Below are 18463 nucleotides of genomic sequence, written 5' to 3' on the forward strand. Positions count from 1 at the left end.
TACAATAACAAATCTATATGCTGCTCATTTGCCTCAAAATTGGCTAGAAATTGTCCAATTTTGATCATAGTGATCGGCTATTTTCATGGCTATCGGCCATAAATTTATTCCGGCTAAATTAAGCCGAAAAATGGTTAATTTGGCAAAATGCAGCCAAAATAATACTGTGTCAGTACTAAATTATAGTCGGTTATTTTTTCCTTTACCTTTATCCTCTTCACCACTGATGCGGATTATTTGGGCGAGTTTTATAATAATGTATTGTGAAATGTTATGCATCGAGCGACGGCAGTTGCCGATTTCCAACACTATATATTTCGTGTGAAATATGTTTTAATATTGTGGTACTCAATATTAAAGTTTATGTTATTTTGATTTCCAGATATTTTTCCATTACCCGAGAATCTTGAAAATTTCATATCTAAGAAGTTTTCCCGACTAACAGACAATTTAGACAGGTATTTGCAGGATCCACCATTACGAGAAGACAGGTCCTGCAGCAGGTCCTTCAACCCCTGTTTTGGCCTCCAGGCACTATACATCCTTCACCCTCCGTACTTTTAAATTCGGTAAGTACGATGTTAATTACTTAGAACGACTATAAAACGTTGACAACTGCCAAATTTATACTACAGAATACTTTATACTTTTCGCCAATGATTTAATTTTAAACTCAGTTGATTGAATTTGTCCAGTTTGCCCGGACAATTGTCTAAACTCGTGGGGAGGGCAACCACCAGGCGCCAGTTCCAGGTATGAACACAAGACTGAGCAATGTACTCTGAGTATTTATAGGTTTTTATTGTCACCCCCTATCCGCCTATAGTATAAGATAGGCAACTGCAGGCGTTCAAATCTCTCTGGATATCAGAAGTGCCACAGCTTGGTGGCTTTATTCTGGACATTTTCCATCAAGTGATAGTCTCTCATACACAAACATATCTCAGGGACCAGGGTGACAATACTCCATGGGACATGTTTGGGTTTCCTTGGTTCTGGTGATGTGTCTCTTGAGAACCATTCAAGTTGGCCAGAGTGGTAATGTCACTGTCATTGGGTATAGTGTTTATAGTGTCTTGGAAGTCTTTGCTCTTGCGCGTTTCTTCACGAGTTCTTCCTCGTATGGCAATATCACCAAATAAATAAATATCTACTGTATCTGGTTTTGAATTAGTTGGTGACATACTCGAAGAAAACGAAATATTACTTGTAGTTTCCCATTTTTTCTAGTAATCTTCCAGCTGATTGGTGAACTCGTCCGCCAGCTCTCGGATCAACCAATCAGAACTCTGTTAACAAGGGCCGACTCACTTTGACGTAAACAAACTTTGCAATCGTCAGCTGACGTGTAGGACGGCTATGCAATATTTGAGCTCTAGGGTGTTGTGAGCGTCTGTGAGGGCCTTTACCACCAGGAGGGAGTGTGTTAAGGATGCAGAGCGTGGGGACCCAGCTGGCGGTGGGTGTTTTTGCCCTTGCTGCCTGGTTTTGCCTGTACCTGTTGATTGCAACTGCACTGCGCATGTGGACACGGACTAGTCAACTCTCTCACGCCCACCGCGCCCACATCACAGAGAGTTTTGTCTCTGGCGTGCAGGGAGTTGCTTGTGCAATAGTGGGCTTAATGACTGTGATAGCTTGCAGGCATGATGTTATGGGTGAAAAATTTCCCCTAGTAGTTTACTATTCTTCAGTTGGAACTGCTTATTTCATTTATGATCTGTGGGCAATGTACAAGAGTCACATTGCTAAGATAAGTGCTGTGAGTGGTGTGATAACCTGTATGGTGTCTTATTTGAAAAAAGACTTCTTGATGATTGTGCACCATCTCACCATCACATTCCTGCTTTTCCCTGCTGTTATCTACCATGCCCCAATGGGAGATTTCTTCACAGGGTGTTTCTTTTGCTTAGAGCTCTCCACGCCCTTTGTCAATGCTCGAGTTATACTCAGTCGCCTTGGATACAAGAATTCAAAGATATATGTGGTCAATGGGTTGTTAATGATGACTGTTTTTGCAATGTGTCGTATTGCTCTGTTCCCCATAATGTATGCAGCATACTTGAGCCAACAGACGAGTGCACCTTCACATATCCATGCCTTAGCCTCTATACCAATGACATGTCACGTGTGGTGCCTCCTGGTCTTAGCGCCTCAGCTCTACTGGCTCGGATTGATGGTTAAAGGAGCTATGGTTGTAATGAAGACAGAGTCATCTGCAGAAGACAAAGATGACTGATACAGGTTAAACATTAGTATAGGACTAACTCTAGTCACATTTGTATCTATACAACAAGAGACATTAAAGAAGACTCTCTTGCACTATATTTTTTAATTAACTTAAATTTGAAGTATTTTTATTCCATGTTAAATAAATTAAGCCTATAGTTGATACACAAAACCTATTAAAGAATAAGGGTATAGAACTCAGGTTTACAAAATTTAGTTTTTACTGAATTGTTCTCTGAAAACAGTCTTGGAGCATTCATCAGTAACTGCTTGTGTACATTAATTAAAAGAATATGAAACTAACCACAATGGTGGATTTAAACCCTTATTCCACCTTGCTAGAATATAGGGCCATTGAGACAGTGATTTAAATTTACTGTATTGCACTTACTGTACTTGAAAAATCTGTTTTTGTCAGTAAATGCCTTCTCTAGGTACTTATTAGCATCCATTTGTAGATGAAAGTTTAAAGTCTTTGATAGTCATGATTTATTACACCTTGGCCAGGATTTGTTGTTTAATATTGTGAAGAAAAAGATGTGTCATGTGCAATACATTGTCAAAACCTGTAGCTACATTGTTGTATGGACACATAGGACCTTATATGATTGAAGATAAGAAACTGGAGAAGTTGAATTAGTTGATATTGTTGAAGATGTACAAGTTTACTGCCAGTTATATATTTATACAATAGATTCAAGCACGGAACTGGCACTATAGATATCATGTTTTCCATTATTTGTCACAGTACAGTAGGTATATTGAAATTTAATTTTGCAGTTGATTTATTGGTTAAATCTTTAGGAGTTTTCAGTGTTTGTGTGTTTATCAAATGTAGATTTGCTAAGTATATTCACTCGTATATGGTTGGTATATTGAAAAACAGTGGAAAGGTTAACAATTTATATTACACGTAATAACTTCAAATTTTCTATTGTTTATTGTATATGAGTAATTGCTGTATTTGGAAGTTTATTGATTGTCACATAGTTTTTTGTTGTTACGTACTAATATTTCTGTCAAGTTATGCATCACATATTATTTTAGTTATCATTTGTGTTATTTTCTCCTTGGTTTGTAACAATGATTGTAGTGTGCAGTATATACTTCTTCTTTTATAATTGAAGTGTTTATTTGTAAACCAGAAATTAATTGTTTTGCTTCTTAAATTAGATCACATTATGGAGATGTTACCAAGGAATAGTATACCTAGTGTGTTATGTCTTACTTAGAAATATGTAATGTACTATATATAATTTTGTTAACACAATACTTAAAACTTATTAACACGTGTCACAAAATATTTATTAACTCTGTTCAAGTTTTATTCAGATTGGAATGTATATCTGTAGTTTATCTACAGATGTATACTGTAGGCATGTGAAAAAGACACTTGTTGTAGCTAGTTGGATGTTCATGTTAGGCATACCTTGAATTTTCTTGGCAAATTTTTACTTTATTGGGTGTATAAGTTTAAAGTTTCATTTTTTGTTTTCCTAAATTTTGCCTTATTTTTTATGTGTTAATTATACAAGAAGTAGACCATTTGTTTTGGGTCACTGGAGGACTGTGTATATCTTGGTGCAGTATTAAGGTGCCTCAGTAACATCTTGAACCAAACATCCCAAATAGTATTTTTCTTGAAATATTTTTTATTCACAATAGACATTATCCAATAATATTGGTCACAAGTAAGGTGAAACTTTCCTCATTTTAAAAAGTATCCCACATTTTAAGAACCTCTGGTTAACATGAAAGAAAATTTTACATTTAACTTTCATACATGAACAATGCTCATCTACATCAACAAAAACAGATATTTTAAATTAAGTATGTACTTCAATATTTTTAACAGGTGTGTGTAATTTCAAAGCAATTGTTCTGGCACATCTCTTGCCAAATTTGATCCAGGAGATAATGGGCTGTCCTCACTTGGTCTTCAGGAAATGAATATTTATTAACTAATTGTTACAGTGAGGAGTACAGTTCAGTAACAGTAACATTCTTTATCCCTCAATAAAAAATTGTCAGTTGGATGGTATTATACTATACCTGTATTGGATTCTGTGTTGTCGAATTTATATTTTCAAGTTTCCTTTAAGTTTTTAATCACTTATGCTAGAAAAATATGATATGGTTATTGAGGATTGAATTCAGTAAATAATATTTTAAACAGTAAGATTATACCAGTACCATACTGTACTGAATATAAAGAAGACAAGAACAGTGTGCATGTGTGTACAGTATAATTTTGCTTACAAAGAAGTTCTAGAGAGGATCTAATAGTTTTTCATACATATTCACTGATTGATCTCTTGCATCTGCATTCCAGTTACAGTAGTGGGGGATTGAGCATCTTTAGGTAGTTTTCTGAATATTTATTTAAATCTGTGTGAGCAATAGACAATTGTATTTTTTTTTTTTATCTGCATTTGTCCTACAACTTAATGTTAAATCTGTTTGTTTATTACCTTGCATTTTTCCACCCGAGGCAATGTTGGCCACACAAAATATTTCCCAAATATCTCGGTCATTTATCAACCCTATATGGATTTTTTTTTTTTTTTTTTACACGGGAATTAGCCCACCCGGGCACAGATCGAACGACCCACAATGGGCCTAGGGGGTGAAAAAATAAGAACAGAAATAAATTAAAAATAGAGAAGAAAAGGGTTATACAGTCGACCCTCATTAATTCGGACTAATAGGGGAGGAAAGGGTGTCCGTTTTAGCCGATTGTCCGAATTAACTGATTTAGGGGTTAATATTGCATGATATTGCATTATATTTCAAAGAAAATGCAGTGAGTTTGTCCTTAGCCTTGCATATGTCCGAAACTGTTTGCTTTTTAACACCATATTCGTCACAAACTCTAGCCACTGAAGCACCAGCCTCTAACTCCCCCTTGAAGACATGATGAAATACAAGGCTGAAAGATGCCTAATCACTGAAATATCAACGAAAATTGCAGGGCAACATAACACCGATACTCAAATATGGCGCTAAGTCAACAATGACTTGCTGTCTGGCGCGCGCCATCTTTCGGACAATCCCAGAACCAGAAATTTGATACGGACAGTCCCTCGCTTAGTTCAGATTTCGTCCAAATTATCCGAAATCCGGATTAAAGGGGTCCGAATTAACGAGGGTCGACTGTACTGTGTTTATCTACACCACGAAGACGCCGGAAAACCAGCTTTTTAAAGTGAGACATTGTATAAGTATGGAAACACAGAAGAAGGCAGAGCATTCCACAGTTTAGCTGTGTGAGGAAAGAAGGATGTACTATAACGGGTTATTCTAGTGTGACCGACATCCACAGAGAAACGGTGGGCACCGCAGACAAGACATGTGTTACGAGCCCACGGCCTTGCCGGCAGTACACAGGATGACAAATCCACCAAACATTGCTTTGGCGATTTAGGGGTCTTCACCTGTGCATCAAGATCTTTGTTTATTGGTGTAATATCTGTACTGAACAAGCTAGTGACTTTACAGCATATATTCAGAGCTCTGAAATTTGTTGGTTTGTCCAAACATCCTAAATATTGGATAATATCCTTCTTACATATGACTCAAGTCAGGGATCGAGCCCAGGTGTTATACAGTAATTGGTTTATACTGATGAGGTTTGTAAAAGGTAATAATAAAGGTAAACTTTTTGTAATTTAATATAGGTTTAAGTTAATTTCATTGTCCCAAAAGTTTGAAAAATTGCTATGTAAAATTATGTACAGGATCTTAAAAAAAATTATTCACCCCTACAAAACAATCTAGTTACTGTACTATACAGTATTGTATATGTCTGATTGAAAGTTATTTCCACTGGATAAAATTACAGGTTAAGTGACATCAATGACAGTGCTACAGTATACTATAGTATTTTAGCTCAACAGCTGCAAATAGTTCCCTTAGCCTTTGACTGCTCTCATGCATGTTGAGAAAATTACTCTCCTTTCGACGATGCAGTTAAAGCACATTATTTGTCATATAGTTTACATTCAGAGGTTGAAGAGAAGTACTGATGATAGTTGTTTGATATGTCTTAATGAGGGATGAACTGAATTTGATTTGAGTGTCGTCAAAGAAGGCAGTAGTTCAGTATGGTAACAGCATTCTAATAGAAATATATATTATTGTGGAAATAGGAGGGTGACAAGAAACTTTTGCATTCCATAAGATTGAATAGAATTTTTCTCAAAATATGAGTTGCACATCAGCTTGATGTCTTCAGTACAGTATAATGCTAAAACCTGTATTTATATTGTAATGTCAGTCACAAAAATTCGTGTAGTGTAGCATTTTTTACAAGACATCCTTATCAAAAAGTAAACACTAATTGGCTTTAAACAGTGTTTTGAATCACTAGACGATTAGGCTCCCAGCTTATTTCATCTTATGATTTAAATAATCTAATGATACCTGGAGGAGGTTAGGTTATATTTGGTTATGTCATATTAGGTTATCTGTAGGGTGGTTAATTTTAAGGCCAATCGACTTGGGGCTTCTTATCTTCAGGTGATGTGTTTTTTTATTACTGCACTGCACTGTACTGTAGTTGTGAATTGCTAACAACAATTATATATTTATACCACACTATGTATGTTGAGTCGCACCTGTCTATCCGTCCATCTGTACTACTGGAATGTACAGTACTGTACAGTACAGTGTTTTATCCCCAAAAAAAAAAATCAGGAAAATGTAAAAAAGTATCCACCATAGAGCAGTTATATTTTGTAGTTTATATATTTTCTTAGCTTAGGTGATTAGGTTTTCATGCTGTTTCACTAACATTTTCATTTTTCCTTAGTTTTGGGATTTTAAAATTTGTGGCCAGTGGAGGCATACCGTACGTGTTTTAAAATCACAGTCCCACATAGGGTCAGGTTATCAGGTGGAAGTACCCATTAATTAATATGAATTTTCCTGTAATGTGTGAATGTTTGTATTGTGGTGTCTATCATGTTAAATTTTAATAGAGTATTTATATATACGTATTAAAGAACAGATAATATATTGAGTGATATGAATTTTCTTTTAATATATAATCCCATTACTTAAATTTGCTGATAATTACCATGTCTCCTGGATCATAGATAAAAAGGAAATAGTGTACTGTGTGTGTCTGTGTGTGATACATTTTAGGTATAGCTAGTTGTGAAATAGCAATACTGTACATGTACAGTACTATACTGAACTGTGTTTTGTGAGTTTTACATTTGTCATAGTTATTTTAAACAGTAAGAGCTGAGCTTGATGTACCTTGCATTATTCATAAGAACATTATAATTACACATAATGAGGATCTGTTGTGCTGTTAGCTGGGGAGAACTTAACATGCATTTAGGCTGGAACAGGTAATAAATCCTATAGCTATTGTTTATGCAAATGGATACCACCTCAATATTTCATGATTATTAAATGAATATAGGTACTGTAATGTGATGTGATGTCTGTGCCAAAGATTTCTGATCATTTTTAGAAATACTATTTTGCCACATGATCTTACCATGGAAATGATGGAATGAGTGTTTCAGTTCGCACTGTACTTGTTACCCGGTACTCTGTATGAGTGTGGTGTAGTGCCTCAGGGGTGTGCTGCATCTGTCATGAGGTTCTTCATACAGTATTGTTGTGTACAGTTTCAGAGATAATTGAATTCTTATTGGTATAGGATGACTTACAGTACTGTATATCATGTTACTGGCCACGATGGTAAGACATTATTGGTGATATAGCTGAGCTTCCTGCTAATGAAGTTGTTCCTTAGTTCATTGTTTGTTGCTAGAGCTTTTTAATTGCATGTATAACATGGAACATATACTGTCCGGACATCGTTTTTAACAATTGATATAGAATATAAATACTGTATGTATACCAGTTTGACATGGGTTTGGGATTTGCGTGCCTTAAAGATAGTCTCAGAACTACAGGTAACAGATTATCCTGAAACATATGTCTTGAAAATGTCTCATTGTTAATAGTTCTAAGACTTTATTGAAGTTCAGTAGGCATGGGCCTTTCAATTGTGCTCTGTACTATATTAGAATTTGCATGCTTAAGTTTGGTTCAGTAGAGTATTACTGTAGTAATTGCCCTGTTGGGCCCCCCAAGGTAAACCTTTTGCTGATCTTGTGTATATGTTTATACACTACATATAAACATATATACACACACACAGTAATCATGCAAATGCACACAATAAGGAAATCATATCTTGGCTGATTAACTAAAACATTATGTAAATGAACCACAAATTTAATAAAGAAATAGATATTGATTGTATTTATTCAGTGGTACAGTATTTGAAATAAGAAACTCATAGATTCAATACTTAAGGTTTTGCACACCTCTTGTATTTTAAACACTGCAGCTAGTGAATATGAACACTCACTAAAAAATGGTTACACAGTTCCTTGTAAAAAAACTGAAATATTGTACTGTAGTTATATATTTTTCATCCAGTAAAATATTAAAAGTCAGGTTGTGGGCCACTACACAAACTTGCTAGTTTAACTTTGTTCAGTTCACTGTTTAGTATTTGGAGGTAAAAACTGAATAAAGCTGATACATAATATTTATAGTTGTACTTTCTATGTCATATACTGTACTGTACTAAAGTAGAAGTTATGTTACAGGATTTTCTGCCTAGCATGAAAAGTTTGCAGTGCAGCTGTCGTGTACTTTGTATAAGAATTATAGGTTATTAAGTGTGTGAACCTTACAGTTAAGTGTTCAAACAAACTCTTCTTCCTTCTCTGTGATAAATATTACTTTCCAGTGTTCAAGACCTTTTGTAAAGAGAAAGTAATCATAATTCAAGACACTTGTTATGATCTTTGTGGAGATGTAGATATTTTGCTACAATCTTTTGCATAATGACATTTGTGGCCATGTGTCTAGTCTGTTATACTAAACAGCAAGTCTAATCCATTGTTTTATTATCCAATTTGTTTGGTTATGAGATCATGCATGTCTTAATACTTGTAAATCATTCAATATATAATGTTGCATACCATGTTGACTGGTAAGCTTGATAAATGTCTGAGGAATATTTAAGTTTTTGGTTCCTAATGCTTTTAAATTAGTGAAGCTGCAGGATCGTAAAGGATTTTAGTTATAGATCGGGTTCTCCTGGAATGAGAAATATATACGTATATATATTTTTTTTAACCCCTGTAAGAGGGCCAAGGGGATAGTTTTATCATGGACATTATTTCTCTGGGGATTTCATGTCAGTTCTTAATTTTTCTACATTATTTTATACTGTGCAGTAGTTCATCTACCTGTATATTATTTTCTTTTATCCACCCCCCCCCCCCTAAAAAATCTTAATTTCTCATTCTCTTTCACAACCTACAGGTAAGGAGAATTTCAGACCCAGGAATACTGCTGTTTGAAAAGTTACCAATAGTACTACTGTATACTTGTACTGCCTTGAAGTTTGGCAAGAGAGATACAGTAGTTAGCCTATCCATCCTGCTAGTGGTGAGTGGAGTATGGAATAGGAGTAATTACTATAAGTACCAGGTAATACTGTACTGTACACTGTATTTATAATTTCTTATTTACCTAAAAGCCACCTACTAGAGGTGGTCATACCAAGGGAAGGTGGCCAGAGGCCTATGTAAGAGCCCTCCATTGTTCTTGATAATTTGTCTAGGGCAATTTTAAAGCCCAGTACAGGTATTGTTCTCAATTCCAGTGTGAGCTGGAAGACTGTTCTATGGATCTACTGCCCAGTGTTAAGTTTGGTAAAGTTCAGACATTTCCTCTAAATATATATTATGTAAAGTAACTTAACCTAACGAGCACTGGTAGTGCCTAGGCTCCACTGGAACAACAACCCAAACAGTGAAATATAACGGATATTTTTTCAAAGGAAATTATCAGTGTGGGTCACAGGAGGCATGAGCTGCGATAATTGTGTAAACTAAGTATTACCTAAATAAGCTACCAAGCACATTTACCCCATCTTGGATCTTTCTTATAATATATTGGAATTAGCATTACATCTATCTATCACAGTTAAACGTCCATTATTAACTCTACTTGAGGCTACAAGAGGATGATTACAGGAGTGCAATGTTTGAAAAGTTTGAGAAACAATGGGAAGACAAAAGGTCTTTGGAGTTGAAGGTATATATCATGGGTAATTTAAATTTTGTTCCTGCTAATATTAACGATGCCTCGTAATTAGTTTTGATGGATTTTTTCTTACTATATTTTCAACGTTGAGTTTGGATATGATGTTCATTTCTTGGGTAAATGTTTCATTTGGTAGATAATTAGGCATCTATGTTTGCACTATTTCATCTTTCTCGGCATTGACAGTGAAACGGCATGGTGACCCAATCCACGCCCAATTTATTCATAACTACAACAGTGTCCACTGCAAAACACAGTGAAATTGCTGCATTTTTTAATTAATTTTCTCGGTAACTACTTAACTGTTGTTAATAAATTACCCTGGCGGTTATTGACCAACTCTCAAATATCATAATTATGTAATAACCCGGAGTATTTTAGTCAACATGTGTTTAAATAATTTAATATGAAAAGAAAAATACAAAACTATTTACTCACCACAGAGGAGTCAGTAGCAACACAACCTTCTGTCACAACATCACTCGGGCAAATGGTTCACCAAGTCATAAAATAGTTAAGAGACAATTATCTCATATGAACTTTTACGAATCCATCATAATCCTTTCAGTATCCAAGCTGTTAACAAATCTCAAGAATCTTTGGCACTTTAGTTATCGGTGTATTATTGACACTGCCCTGAAGGAGGCAGCCACAGTCTTGGTGTGTCTCAGGAAAACACAGTTCTTGCTAATACAGTATTTACCTGAGAAATGAAGTAAAACAGAATGTAATAATATTAACATCATGAAGCATTTAATCAAGTGCCTTTGTTAACAGCTGGCTTGCAGCACACCAAACACCAGCCATCCTGCTGTTTTACACATGTTGGTAGCCCTACCCAGTGGATCAGGATCTCGACACATGACAATGCCTGAAGCACATTCTTGAATAACGCCTGCCTCCACAAACTTCTGGTTTCCAATGGTTGGGCATGTTGACTGAATACAACCCTCTGTCTGACTGTAGTTAAGCTTCCGTAGCAATGGTGCTCCATGCCAGATGTGTAGTTTAGATGTGGAAATTTTCACCAATTGGGAACAACATGACTTGCTGGAAGGAGGATGGAGTGTGATATGTTTGACTGTCTGCAAAACTGAGTGCCTGAAAATCCACAGTGTGTCTTGGGCTTCCATCCTTCTTAGCAACAATAATCATCCTGTGGCACCATGTGGTTGGTGTTCCTGGGAAGACTTCTTCGATCGCGTTCAGACATACCGGTACATCTCAATCGAGGTCTGCTTTGGCCTTTTGCCAATGTACAGGGACTGGTAATGTGTATGAATTGCTGTGGGTTCAGTTCCCACTTGAAGGAATATCTCCAGTGGTTCCCCTTGCATTTTTGGTAACTCATGGTGCTCACATACATTAAAGGCACTGGAGGCATACCTGTCAAATAGTCATGCTTGATGTTTTGTGACATTTTGAGGTGTTGCTTCATACGGAATCGTACTTGGCATGTGGGAAGGTTCTGTTCGCTTGGATCATTTGCAGCATAAATTGCCTGAGGATACCCCCTCTCTTATTGGATGATTACCATTATCTGCAATGTTTATGCCAGCAGCAGAAGTAGCTTCCTTGACAGGTGGACTAGAGAATTCGCCGACTATCTGAATGTTTCTGGGAATAATTCCCAGGTAGGAGCAGGCTTGGTGGCTAAGAAATAAGCCATGACAGTCTCTTGCAATGTAGCAAAGTTTGTCAAGTCTTTCTATGGCCGTTGGCATCAGAGCCCGAAATGTCATATGAAGACCCCACACATCCGATCATTCTCTGCAGTACTGATGGTTTGGCTGACTGGAAGCAGGTCTTTCTTAGAAGTGTGCCCGAGGCAGGACAGGATCTGAATGTTACTAGTTTGAGATTGTGCTGCTGAAGCGGTAAGTTCAGCTGATCGTAAGTGCCTTTTGATACTGCCACGTTTAAGGATATCCAAGGTTGGCCTGGTGCCTGACATCGCACCCATCCCATAGCATCATGCCATAAGTGGTGATCGACCACAATACCTTTATAACTGAAGGCTTCCTGACGCCAACAGCAAACAATGATATGAACTCTAGGTTTGCCTCAGACTCCAATACTGTTAAGCCCTGTCCACACTATCGGACAGTGACTGGCTGACTGTGCCCTCACCGGGCAGAGTCTGTCGGGCATGACTGTGACGTTGTCCACACTGCTGAGTAGGTGGTCGGCAGCCCCTGAGTGCGTTATGTGGTAGATGAAACATTAGGAATTTAGGATGGATCTCCAATTATTACTATTTTTAATACATGTAAAGGGAACTATATTACAATAGTATTGGAAAGTTCAATACTGTACATGCATCTATACTGGCATGTTGAATAAAATGTATTAATGGGGTCTTTACATACCTTTTGTTGCACCTTCACCGTGATATGTGTACGTGGATATCATCATCGTCATCCTTCATACCCCATTTCCCTAAAGAGGGGTGGGGAGGGTTTTGCTCGGGAAAGGTGAAACATTCAAGTAAGAGTGAATCAAGAGTGCCACTCTGGCAACACATACCTTTCACACATATTCCTGCAGAATTATCAGCCCCTCCATCCTGTCTGCCTCCAGAGCTAAAGCCCTTCATAATGAGAGAGAGAGAGAATGCTTATGTACCTCATGATCAAAACATAACTTTGCAGCCACATCTTCAGTAGTGTGATTGGTACCGGCATCCATGTTTGACACAGTGCTCTGATTGTCACTATCATTCAGAAATGACAGGTCATTAAAGCACCATAATTTTGGCCTGTAAATTTCGTTTGTCCCAGCTCCTGACTTCTGTGATTTATGTACCAGTCTCATTTCACATCCATGTTGATTCTGTAGTCTCTATTTTCCGCTTTATATCCCCTGTGGTAATGGAGGCAGTAATCTTCCTTATCTCCTCTGCAATTCTCTTGAGTGCTGCTGCACATTTGTCTCTATCTTTGTACATGTCACTTTTGACATTCCATAGGCACGGGTAATGGCGATAAAGGTCAATTAACCGTACGGTATCTTGTTTGGACCAGTGGAGGTTTGCAGGTTCTGTGGTGCACGTGGACGGAGGGCTAGACATGATGACGAGGTAAACTTAATAACCACCACCTGTGTCTCGTGGTGAGACCGTGAGAGATTGACAGCCAGGTGCAACTTTTTGTGGCTGGCAGTGTCGTCGGTCCATGCCTGGCGCCAAACCACCGGGCAGTCTGCTGATTTCGCTCAACTACGGGCATGGGCTGTACACTGGTTTGCCAGTCAATGTTGCCACAAAGTGTGTGATGACGGACTCATCACTCGTGCCCGACGGTCACTGTCCGATAGTGTGGACGGGGCTTTAGATCCACATTACCACTAGTGCCATTGATAGACCTGGCACCCGACCTGGTCCTGTACATATGGCATAGCAATTTAAAGTGATGCAGCTTACCACATGTTGCACTTTTTTCCCCAGGCTTTACACTTCGACTGGGGCCCAGGCTCCCATGGCCAGTCCTGCGGCAGAATGCAGTCACCTTCACTAGTGCATTTACAGGGGTTAGTCAGGTTTTGTGCAATGTGGCAGCCCTGTGTTTGTTCACGTTTGACAGAAGGAAACTCACAATAGAAAACATACAATGGAATCAAACTAAAACAAATAACTGAATGTAATGATTTGTGGAATGTTTATATGACGAGCCCATGTAAGCGCACTAGTGAATGGGACTGTACATGTTACATCCGGATCGATATCTGGTGGAGGTACCATGGCACGCTGCTTCTGTCTCTGGTAAGCTGAAAACTTTCAGTGAAGTCCAGCCAGGCCATCTGTTAAAAGGCCCTGAGAGCAAAGACTAGATTCCTTCACCTCTACAAATGACAAAACAGCTTTTAAATCCATCGACTTATTTTCAGGGTGGCTTAACAGGTCTTTATGTACATCAACATTTATGAGATTGCGGACGACCTTATCAATTATCACCTCATCAGCTACTTACCTTGGTGTTGCAGCCAGGTTTGGAACACATGACCATATAGATGCAAACAGATGCTTGTCTCTTTACACAAGCAGCAAACTGCCTGGCTTGTTCACCTTCATCCTGATTAAGATGGCGAGTTGAAGTTTGACCATCCTACCATTTTATTTCACCGTCATCCTACGAATTCTTCTGAGGTGGTCAGCTTCATTTCTAAAAGCAGTCCACCTCCCAGCTTCCTGTGTAGGTCGCAGCGCAGTGCCTCCTCGCAGCACTCCCATGGCATCGCCGTCAGGCCAGTTGCTGTGTTGCAGGTTGACCAGCGGTCTTCAAAATATGCCCAATCTTCATCAGTGATGCCAGCTGCGAGTTCTGGTCGTGCAGCTTTCCGAGGTATGGTGTACGTAGGGTTGTCTGATACATCTTCAGCACACGAAGAGCAACTGCTTATGTTAATCTGATAAATCTGGTGTCTCGTAGAGACAAGCCATTGCAGTGTATGAAAGTTTCATCTTGAAATGTGATGACTTGTTTTATGACAATCCTACTCACTGAGCCACAAATCTCGAAGGAATAATAGACGATTGAGGTCTTTTTCTTTATTAATATCCTTCAGACACACATATCTGAAACAACAGAGAAAATGTTATCTATGATCAATACCCGGAAAAATTCCTTAGATGTGCGATTTTTTCTGGGTATACGAGAATACCTCAATACTTGGAAATCTCTGCACCAATTGTTTCAGCTAACAGATATGACTGTATACATATAAGTGAGTATGGCAAACAAGTAACAATAGTTTGGTGGTAAAAAGTGCTATCCAAATACAGTATCGAGTTTACTTATCATGTGGACTCCCTGTATTACATTAGGTCAATTAGAAACCAGGTTATAGGTTATTGTTTATTAGTTTCTTTTGTCAGATAAAGAATGAAGACTAGCAAATGATCATACCTTGAAAGCATGAAAAAAAAGAAAAATGGCAGGTCTGGCTACAGTCAACTAGGTGCAAACAACAGCTATTTCCCTAGTCATATATATTTTGTTTCTTGTCTTTTCAAAAATGTACAAAAGTTACTCCTATAAAGTTATGTTAAAGATCTGTACAAAATAAGTACATACATCTACATACACATTCTAACATTGATTCTCTTTGTACCTCCATAAAAATAATGTAATAATTTGCCTATCTACATATCTTTGGGTTACTACAAATTAATTCTTTGAGAATGCAAACTATGACAATATATCCAAGCCTCTAAAACAGGCAAATATTCCGTGTGACTTGCAAATGACACAAAACAAGGAACCTTTGGCAACGAATGTAGTTGACAACCCAAGAAACAACCTCCACTGTCATTAACAGACCCTTAACTGACTGTCATTCTTAGTCATATCTAAAAAATCCATCTTTTATAAAGTTACAATTTAGATACTGTACCAGTATTGTAAAGGCTTTTCAAGACAATTACCGAATTCATAAGATGGCAGTATAAAAGCACCACTACCTGTTTCTATTTAAATAAAATATATATAAATATATATGTATCAATCTGTTGTGTTTAAATGGTTATTGCAAATGCATATGAAAATTTACAAAAGTTGAGAAAACTCATTGTTTTCAAATTGGGCATAACTAAATACATTACTTGGAAATTTTAATGGCATTACCAACTCACCTGGAATAAAATGATAAAATACTCACTATTTTCCTTACAAAATTTTAACACCATGAAATTTCATATGAAGAGGACAATTTGCATTGTTGCCAAAATAAAATACAGTAATCTGAACACTTCTCATATTAATAAGAAATTAACTGATAAGGAAATCCAGTCACACTAATTTCATCAGAGATGGCTCACTCTGAATTACAACTGCAGGTACTCATGTCTCATGCATTCTCAACATTTACTCTTACAATATCACAAGAATTGACAGATTACACATACTCTCACTCCATGAAATGTACAAACACGACTCATTCACACACTAAAATTACTTCACCTACAATAATCTTCCTGCATACTCTCCCATAAATACACCTTTATGCAGATGCAAGTGGACGTAGATATTGTGCTGTACTTTTCTATAAAATACCTCAATTTTAGGAAAAGTTTTAAGTGGCGTATCATTAACTAACTCTAGATTCAAGATTTTAAGGCCACCTGTCACTAACTTAATAGCACTTGGGAGTATCATCACTTAAGTATTAAGTAATGCCTGAGATCACAATTCTTGCAAACGTACTAAAGTCTCTTACCATGGACTCTAAATCTGTATAGACAGGTGTAGAGTATATTACCATGGTTACTGTTAATTTTCAACTCAATAAGTGGGAAATATTCACTGCTTTCTTTTTTCACAATAAAAGTTTGAAGGGACTCTCCATCTTGATCATATTCATAACTCCCAAAATGAACACCCTCATCATTTTCAGATGTAAGACCCCATACTTCAAACTCACGTGGGGCCGAGTCAATCGTTCCACTTGGTGACAAGGATTTGGGGATGTGTTCGAGACTAAAGGCTGATGGATTCACGAGACCAGCTAGCTGAATGACAATATATCCTTGAGACCCCTTAAAAGCCCAGCACTGACCAGGCATCCGGTCAGGCTGGATGATTGTGCGAGGGTTGTTTGTGAAATATCTGTAAACTGTAAAACCTAAAATACTGACTTCTGCTTGATGGACCTGAAATGTAATTTAAAGAATTAGCATAGGGCATACAATTTATATTCTTGAGAATAGGATTGCAATGACTGCTGTTACAAGAGGTTGTCCATCTTGTATACAAATTTAAAATTCTAAAAGTACTGATAGATTGAAAAAAGGTGAAAGACCAGAATGTGAAATGAAGGTGGGAGAGGGAAGAAAAAAAAGATGATGACCAGTACCATCACTAGAAGCATAAAGTAGCAAAACCGGATATATTGAACTTATACAGCAATGAAGAAATTAAAAGTTTCAGTGGTTGAAAAATATTTACGTTTGTACAGTAAGGTCCCGCCAAACAAGTACTGTACCCAATGAATGAGAAATTGGTTAAATGATCGAAGTGGTTTAAGGTAAGAAAATTCAATGAATGAATTTATATTAAATTTGGTATGAAAAATTTAAGGTGATCCAGTTCATATTATCATTCATAGTCAGGCGAGTCTTCCTTTGTTACTGGTTGAGTAGCAAATACATTCACAGATTTGCTTTCTATATTGTGAGATGAAGTCAGTGGCAGGTTAACCCAGCTTGACTAGCCAGTAAACATAGATATAATGACAACAATTGTTTTCTGGTCTTGGTGCAGCGCAGGCCAGTATCACTCGGTAAGCATTGTGGATTCTTACCAGGTGTGCTGCCCTAAAATGTCTCAAAATAAATGCAAGTGATGGTACCAAGTGCAAAAAGAAAACTTAAAATGCTTACTAACAAAGATTTTGTCTCTGGAAAAATAGTCCTTACTGCATACACCTGCCAGCTGACTTGACCCTCCACTTCTTCATCCTACCTGCTCATCTTTCAACACTTCTGCTCTATGTTAATTAGCATATATGAATAAAGAATAAGGACGAATAATACTGTTGCAGTTTATTTCCATATAAAACTTCTGAGTAAACATAGAAAATTGAGCTGTCTGGGAATTTAGTGGCCTGAATGGCATGGCATGGTAGAGTATGTGACCAATATTGCTTACATTGGCTAATGCCCACAGGGCAATTGTAATTACAGCACTTGGCAAGTATTTTGAGAGGAAATGCTAAAAAATTAATTCAATTTAACTACCTTCAAACAGTTACAGTCTTCTTATTATGATATGCTTTATAGTGCCCATACTGTAATTATATCTTATCATACTTCCTGACAATGTTTAATCATGTGGACTGATACCAAAACCAAAAATGTACTGTGAGCTACGCTGCTTATCTTCCCGTGAGATGCTGATTGCTGATGCCCTTAAATACGTATTGCAATTTTGTAAGGAATGCACTGCTAAAAAAAAAACTCAAATGTGGTTCACAATATGTTGTGAGTGCAGCTGCTACTTTCAGATTCTCCCAGCATCATACATTTAAGATGGAGTGTATCCAAGTTTAACCATTGGATCCTAAAGGAAAATGAGACCATTGAACAAGAATT

At 37.3% G+C, this 18463-nt stretch overlaps 2 protein-coding genes and 1 long non-coding RNA gene across 7 annotated transcripts in view; 2 read left to right on the forward strand and 1 right to left on the reverse strand.

The window, feature by feature from the left end:
* Window positions 1-479: 479 nt before the first annotated feature.
* LOC121879404 lies at window positions 480-15698 on the forward strand. Its single transcript, XR_006091324.1, has 3 exons — window positions 480-569; window positions 9592-9717; window positions 14560-15698. It is a non-coding gene; the product is annotated as an uncharacterized LOC121879404 (long non-coding RNA).
* On the forward strand, window positions 1238-4263 carry LOC121879403 (TLC domain-containing protein 3A-like). The gene has a single exon (XM_042386031.1). The coding sequence runs from the start codon at window positions 1433-1435 to the stop codon at window positions 2237-2239; it is 807 nt and encodes a 268-aa protein (XP_042241965.1). The 5' UTR covers window positions 1238-1432; the 3' UTR covers window positions 2240-4263.
* The window catches only part of LOC121879401, an 81378-nt gene continuing 78131 nt past the window's right edge, over window positions 15217-18463 (reverse strand). For all 5 annotated transcript variants that reach the window (XM_042386022.1, XM_042386024.1, XM_042386026.1 and 2 more), the window contains one exon: window positions 15217-17023. In XM_042386022.1, coding sequence (XP_042241956.1) covers window positions 16577-17023 — 447 coding nt within the window. In that variant the 3' untranslated portion in view covers window positions 15217-16576. The remainder of the gene's footprint in view (window positions 17024-18463) is intronic.

This window comes from Homarus americanus, unplaced genomic scaffold, assembly GCF_018991925.1.
Source record: "Homarus americanus isolate GMGI-L3 unplaced genomic scaffold, GMGI_Hamer_2.0 scaffold30768, whole genome shotgun sequence".
Lineage (NCBI taxonomy): Eukaryota > Metazoa > Arthropoda > Malacostraca > Decapoda > Nephropidae > Homarus > Homarus americanus.